General features: G+C 37.3%; 1 protein-coding gene and 1 pseudogene across 1 annotated transcript in view; both read right to left on the bottom strand.

Annotated features, from left to right (window-relative positions):
* Positions 1–8,227, bottom strand: part of PREP (prolyl endopeptidase) — a 164,898-nt gene that overhangs the window by 56,915 nt on the left and 99,756 nt on the right. The window contains exon 9 of the mRNA XM_015572722.1: positions 6–85. Coding sequence (XP_015428208.1) covers positions 6–85 — 80 coding nt within the window. The remainder of the gene's footprint in view (positions 1–5; positions 86–8,227) is intronic.
* Positions 2,268–2,851, bottom strand: LOC102766710 (annotated as a pseudogene).

Raw genomic sequence — 8,227 nt, 5'->3', positions numbered from 1 at the left:
TGTGCAGGTCACAGTACCAGAGCCGGTTCACAGGGTCACACCCCTCCCTTATTGATAACAAGACATAGCGACCATCATCAGACAACTGGGAAGACAATAAAAGCAATGCAGGAGGCTGATTAGAACGTATTTTCTGTGAGAGTACTATTAAATATTAAGCAAAAACTAAAGGTTAAACTCAAATGCAATAAATTTATCCCAAACTTATGAATGGATAAGAAAGTTAACAGAAAAAAAGATGAACATCCATTTTAACTTATTTCACTCCTAATCAATGTTTAACAAAACATAGTGAAATATTTAAGTAGAAAATATCAACAGATGTAACTGAATGTCATAAGAACTTAATGTGATTGTTATTTAAATTCAGTCTATTCTTTAACTGAAAATATATGCAATCTGTCATTTTGAATATTAATATCCCTGACGCTGAAGTTTCGCCATAGGTTACGTATTTTAAAAGTTGTTCTAAATGAGTAGAAGTTACCAAGATGGGCATGGATGTAAAGAAGTTCATGTGTGGTTCACATTGGTCACATTAACCATTTCTGTTGACCAACTCTTCTGGCATATCTTTAGCCCCCTCCACACAAGATGTCAGAGAACAAAGGCCCATGCTTCTGTGGGTTTCTTTTATAATTAAACAGGATAGTCTTAAATAACAAAAATAATCTTGGTAAAAAAACTAATGCAACCAACATTATGGTTTTGAGTTGTTAAAACATAAGTGGTATCAAACTATATATATCCTTTTGTAACTACTTTTTAAAATTCAACATAATTAAAAAAATAATCCATGTTGATATATGTACATTTACTTCATTTGACTGTTCTATAGTATTCCAATTTAAGAATATACCACAGCTAATTGATCCATTCTCCCACCAATAAACATTTAAATTATTTCCATTTTCTTCCTATTATAAGCAACACTTTACAAAAATTCTTGAACAGCCCTGACCGGTTTGGCTCAGTAAATAGAGCGTCAGCCTGCGGACTGAAGGGTCCCAGGTTTGATTCCGGTCAAGGGCATGTACCTTGGTTGCGGGCATATCCCCAGTGGAGGTTGTGCAGGAGGCAACTGATCGATGTTTCTCTCTCATCGATGTTTCTGACTCTCTATCCCTCTCCCTTCCTCTCTATAAAAAATCAATAAATATATTTTTTTAAAATTCTTGAACATGTTTATTTGTGGCCTTATGTAAGTGTTTCCCTTATATAAGTATGGCCTTTTATAAGTGTTTCTATATAACTAGGAGTAAAATTGCTCAGTGGAAGGACATGCACAAACTCCACTTTATTAGATATTGCCAAATTAAGTGATTATCAACTCACTCTCTTACATTTTATCAGTGTGTAACAGTTCTTATTTCTCCACATCCTATTGTGAAAGTTAATTTAATGTGTCAACTTGACAAGGACAGAGCACCTAGATATTTGGTCAAACATTATTCTGCATGTTTCTGTGCAGGTATTTTTTGGATGAGATTTACATTTAAATGGATGGACTGTGTGTAAAGGTGATTACCCTCCGTAATGTGAGTGAATCTATCCAACCAGTCCCAGGCCTTAATAGAAAGACTGCCCTGCGAACGTAGGAAGGAATCCTGCCAGTAAATTGTCTCTGACGGACAATCTTCCCTGGGGTTCCAGCCTGCCAGCCTTCCCTGCAGACGTTGGACCAGTCATGCCTCCCCAATCACATTAGCCAATTTCTAAAAAAGTAAGTATTTCTCTCTATACATACACGCAGCTCCTGATGGTTCTGTTTCTCTAGAGAACCCTACCACACTTACAACTGTCATTTGTTCATTCAATAAAAATTTCCTAAGCAGCTATTACGTTCAAGTCGTTTTCTAGGGGGCAAAGATATATCGGTGAACAAACCAAGAAGCAAAGAATGTTCCAGTCTAGGGGAGCAGACAAACACACATATAGAATTATGCAGCATATTATACAATGAGAGACGGCATGGAGAACATGAACAATCTCGGTAAGGGAGGCAGAATGAGGGGGAAGGGACTATAGTTTTCAGTGTGCCCGTCAAGGTAGGCCTATTAAGAAGGTGTCTTGTCCTGGCCAGGGATCAAACCTGCAACCTTTTGGTGTACAGGATGATGCTCCAACCAACTGCGCCACCTGGCCAAGGCCCCATTTCTTTCTTTCTTTTTTTTAAAATTAATTTTCCATAAAATAGTTTTATATCACATTTGTTCAAATGCATTTCTCTACAACTTACTCCAACATAGCTCCTTTGGAATTATTTCATAACATGTGACTTTATCAAAGACTTTGAATCTCAAACATAAAATTTCAAAATATTAATTTTTAGATGAAAGGAACAAGAAATAAAAGTCACTAGGTGATGGTTGGGGTTGTTAATTTCCAATAAGACACTGTGTTGAAATGTTTCTTCTGATACAGCAGTTACAAACTAGAACCTTCAAAAAACAAGGGCAGAACCAAAGTATAACAAAAGAAGCTTCTGCAGGGTAAGCCTCCCGTAGTCCCAAGCTCTGACAGAAGCAAGGTACAGCATCTTCCCTGAAAATTAAGTGGGTTTTCAGTATTTTCATGCAGTTGACTAGACATGCAAGACTTTATCATTAATGTATATCCCATCTAGGCTCTGGGTGCATTAGTTATGCCTGAAGAGCTTAATACCCAGCCACACCGCAGGTGGGAGAACACATACACTGGTACGGTGGCGGGCAAGAGCAGATGTAAAGGCACAGGCTGGCGGTGCTGGTGCGGCCCTGTGGTGAGTTCTCTTCCACGGAGGCCGAGCAGAACAGCCTGCTAAGGAGATCGATGGAATGAGGATGGTCAACGTAGGAAGAGACAGAAACATTCTCCTCTCCCACTTAATACCTGCCACCCTAACTTTTTAAAAGGTAGATGGTATTAAGAAAGTTTGGTTGTATCTGTTGTTTTTAATTATGATCTAGTGCTGCTCCATATCTCCTTGCTTCTTATTTTGATGTGTCATCATCCTAGCTGCCTGTAGTATATTAGGGATCCCAACCGGTGCCCCATTTCTCTATCTTTAAAAACAACTAAGCTGCAAAGCCTAGACTGGACCTAATTCCAAATTTTGTCTTCTTTATTCTTTGTCCAGCTGCCTTCTAAGCCAAGGTGCCAATTTGCATATTTCTAAGGGCACCTATCCACAGCAAAAGAATTGACACCAGTCCCAGTCCCTTCTGCAGGTTATCGACTCAGAAGACCAGAGTATAAAACTAAGGGCTGTTTAATCAGCACAGGATTAGGGCTGAAGTAATAAATTACCCCTCTCGGCTCTAGGGATTATTTTGCCTAGGAAAGATCATCATTTCTCTATAAACACAACACACCGTTTATGATTTTTTTTGCTAACCTTTCTAAATTCTATGTTGAAAATAATTTAAAATGCATTTGCTATGTTTGTACATGGAACATTTCTAGTAGGATCTCCAACAGACAGCAGTGGAGGGCAGGTGGAAGGGAGATTAAAGTGTCTTTCCATTGTCTTCTGACTTGCACTGTTTCAGATAAAAAGTCATTTATCTTTTTCTCCCTGTAGGTAATGTATTCTCTTCTCTGGCTGTTTTTAAGATTTTCTTATCATCGTTGATTTTCTGCAGATTGATTATAATGGGCTTTGAGATAGTAGCCTGCTTGAGATTTGTTGAGTGTCTTGAATCTGTGGGTATGTCTATTTATTAAATTCATAACATTTTTCCCTCATATGGGTGACGAACAAGTAGTTTCACACTTGTGAGTACACAAAACACAGATTTTATTATTTATTGTGTTATTTTCCATATGCACAACCATAAATCTACTTTCCCCCACCCTGTATATTTCTGTGTCCCCTAATCCCTACATACCGTTGAATCAGTTAGTACTATCTGATAGGTCAATGAGACTGTATACATTTTTGTTTCAATTTATTTTCTCTTTGTGGCTTAGTTTCAATTGTTCCATCTCCAAATTCCCTGCTATTTTAATAGTATCTAAACTACTGTTAAGCCCATGTAGGGAACTTAAAAATTCAGTGTTTATTTTTCACCTTTAGAAGAACATTTGGGTTGTTTTTATATTTTCTTTCTCTTTGTTCATTATAATAATGTTTTCTAAAATCATTTTAAAGTCATTTTTTATAATAGCTTTTAAAAAGTCCTTGCCTGCTAATTCTACTACCTGTCATTTCTGGATCTGTTATATTGACTAACTGTTCTCCTGGTTATGTCACATTTTTCTGCTTCTTTACACATAGTATATTTTTATTGGATTCTGAATATTTTGAATGTTGTCTGGATTTTTCTCCCTCCTTTAAAAGTTCTGAGGCAGATAATTTGTTGGTAAATCAGCTTGTTCCATTCAAGGCTTGTTTTCAAGCTTCGCTGGTAAGGTCTACAACCCTACTGCTGAGGCAGGGCCTCTCCGGGGTCTCCGCTGAGTACGGAGTGCTCACAAGGTCTTTCCACTTTGTCAGAATGTGAGTCTCCCAGCTGTGTTAGACCGCTGGTAGTGGCTGGCTTCACAGCTTCCTGGTAGTCGTCCTTGGCTTGAATCACGGAGTCTCCTCCTGTGCATGCACCACTAACAGTGAGCTAAAGATGCAAGGGGATACCAAAGCAGATTTCTTAGTGGGCAGTTTCCTTCTTTTGGTTCCCTGCCTGCAAACTCAGTGGCTCCCGTTTTCCTGGATCCCAAGTTCAGCGAGACTGCTGTACTTCGGGGCTTCTCCTCTTTGAGTCCAGAAAATACTTCCAGGCAGAGAGCTGGGCAAGCACAGGACCGGTCACTTTCACAGATGGAAAGTCCTGTGACGCCTGCTGACCAGTATCTGCAAACAGTTGCTTTGTCTATTTCGTACGGTTTTCTGTTTATGGCAAGAGGGCTAGTCCAGTACCAGTTACACTGTCATGGCCAGAAGCAAAAAATCTGTCATTATGTTTTTAAAGCATTTTAATTTGTTATTGGATAATTACATTTTGGGGGTACATTATTGCATATAATTGTAAGAATTAATACTGCAATTAATATAGGACTAATTAAAAAGATAACACCCACGACTAATAAAAAATACATAACAATGATATATTTGCTTCTGTCTCATTACATAGTAGGACAGTTACACTATTTGTTTCCTATTCCAATAATAGTTTTATGAACTGCAGTCTTTGAGGCATGCTTCTTTTATTTTATGTGGAGGTAAAATTTTCAAATGTAGCATTCACTTTGACTTGTTGCGCTGCTCGAATCAAGCTCACATACACTAATTCTTGGTATCAGTGCAAGATGATCATATCGAGCTTAATGTTGTCTGAACAGGACTAAGCATGGACTACTTAGGGTTTTACTTGCTAGCAGCAACCAGTGTGTTCATTAACACTGGGCAACACATTGATGTTATAAGCTAAACAGCTCTTTCTCAGAAAAAATTACTTTAGAGCACAGAAGTAGTTTGTACTTGTGAAATGAAAGTGGGATTCCAGGTTATAGTTTTATAAAAGATTCTACAAAGTCCTGTTTACTTTGGCTGCTCTTCCTTAGAGTCCTCCCCCACCCCTGAGTTCTGAAGCAGCCTCCTATGCCAAAAATGAGTCATATTTTGTTGTATGAGTTTTTGTCACAAATTGCACATGATATCAAATGACTCAGATGCATTCTCTTCACCTTTTTCTAGGCTCATTATACTATTTCCAAAGATTTGCCAGAGTTTTTGGAAAACCTCACATGAATTTTATTTACATTAATTTTTTCTCTCCATTCTCATCCTCATTGTATTTCCAAAATTACCTGTCACTATGTTTTAAGTGGGTCTCTTGCAAATGAACATATGACTTAACTAACTTTTAAAACTTTAATCTAAGAATTTGTACTACTCTGCTTTCATTAACTGTTAGTATTGATGTGCTGGCTTCCACATTATTAATTCTGAATATTTTATTCACCTTGCTTTTCCTTTCACCTTTCTTCTTTATACTGTATACATTTCTTTGTAAACTCTTTAGGAGTTTAACTACTTTAGGAGTTATATATTCTATCTCTAGGCCTTTATACAGTTTCCTTAAGCTTTTCATACACAGAGCTAATAAACCAACATCTAAAATTTTAGTTCCACCTTATTCTCAAACCATCTGTCATCAGCAATCTCACAATTATAACTACTAAACATAATGAAATGCAGCCTCGTTAATAACACTTCATATTTCTGTTCTGTCCTTTAAAGACAGACAGTATCTTTAGAGCTAAGCGCTAAAAGTCGCACTACATCAATCATAAATGAAAGTTAATTTGGTTATTTATCCAACAGAAAGATAAGGCAGCAAAACTCACTGCGAAGACCACACCAACTTTCGATGACAACTGTTTTAAGCACATCTAATAAGCTTTTCTCACCATTTCTGGCTGCAGTAAATAGCAGTTTATATTTTCTCTAAAGCAGGAAGTCTCTGGATGCTCTGTTGCTGAATGGTGTTTAAGTCAGCCTTTTGTACCTCAACGACCTTCGTCACAACCCAGAGATGTTCCGCGGCCACTGAGCAAATCTGCTAAACTGGACACAACTCTGAACTTTCAGACGCGCAAGGCCTCAAATTTCAAAATAATTTGTAGGTCACTGTTACCCCAAAATATGCAGATTAGAAATATACGTTCTTGGACTATAATTTAATCAATAACAATGCATACTGAACCATGGCCTCACATTTAGACTACATTTCAAGGCAATTAAAAAAAAATGAATTTGGAAATCACTGGGAGGGGAAGATAAAAATCATGTTGATGAGGAAAGACACCTAAATATCCTTAGAGAATTAAAAGAATTAGGAATTAACAAAATTAAAGTAAGGTGACTTTCCTGAAATCCAGACAAAAGAGAAAAACAGCAAAGTTATGGGCCCAACCATGCCTCATGGGACAGTGTACATTTCAGTCCATGCAATGTTGTGTTTGAAGGGGGTATCCCATAATAACAGCTACCATCCTCATTGCATTTATCAACAGGTAAAGCATAAAGTACCAGTATATATACACAGAATATGTGGACTTCCATCAAACATATTATCATTTTCAAAGAAAAACTCGTGAGGGATTTTGTGCTAGAGCTGGTGAACTACACAAGCACCTGGGTTTGTGTTAATAACCGAATCTTCATGGGCATGAAGTTTCTTTGATATACATACTTTAAACTTAGACTTCAACAAGAGGGTGGAAAAAGTTCTTCATAATTTGAATCTACATGCACTTTTTCAGACTGAGGAAAAGTATTTCCTTTTATATATTATGATAAGAGAATTAATTGTGTGTATAAAATAAGTACACTGAAAAGCAGTGAGACTTAAAATTGTCCAGGAAATTAACAAAGGGAGTGAAAATGGATTTTAATAGCTTCGAGAGTTAATCGTGTTTCTCTCAGAGCAGGGAAGTTTATCAATTTTATTTCAGAGACGCTTTTGAATTCCTTTTGTAATAGCTGATAATCATAAAACCCTTTTAATATTAAGTGTGTCTGCAAAACTTAACTTAGAAAAACTTTTAAATGTCAAACTAATCACCGACAATGATGGCTTTTCTTCTATGGGACTCATTACGGACTTGTAATAAAAATGAGAGAGAATGTCAGTAACAGAAGTAAAGGGTAGCCATAAACACATGGGATGTGCATTAACAACATTTCTAATAGGTAGTCATTAACTCAAACTACCCAGCCTTCCCAATACAGAGACACTACAGCAATGGGGAAAGAGACATCAACCCCAACACTGTCTGATGTGCGGCTTGTATGCCAGAAATAGATATAACAGAACATTCTAGGAAAAGGTAACCCATTCAAAGTAAAGTAAATAATGTAGGTGTAGACATGACATAGCCACTACTCTTTCCAATCTACATGGTAGATATTCTGGCAGGTAAGCTTGGTTATTTAAGAATCTACTGTTTGTTTTCTTTCCTCCCTTACTGAGCAATAGAGGGGTCAGGTGAGACAAGTGGTTGATTGGCAAATGCTACCTGACTATTATACCCCTTCACGTCCCCCCTCCCCCCAATTAGGAGCTGTTTTATGTATACACTAGTGGCCTGGTGCACAAATACATGCACACTGAAAGAAAATTAATTAGAAGAAATATTTTAATATCGCTAGTCACCCATTCTCTATAATAGAAGTGTCAACCAAATTCACAATCGACAATGACAGATGGAAACACATGTGTACGATTGGCGCAAGCGAGATACA

The sequence above is a fragment of the Myotis davidii genome, unplaced genomic scaffold, assembly GCF_000327345.1.
Source record: "Myotis davidii unplaced genomic scaffold, ASM32734v1 scaffold68, whole genome shotgun sequence".
In the NCBI taxonomy this organism is placed as follows: Eukaryota; Metazoa; Chordata; class Mammalia; order Chiroptera; family Vespertilionidae; genus Myotis; species Myotis davidii.
This window is presented reverse-complemented; position numbering and strand designations above follow the sequence as displayed.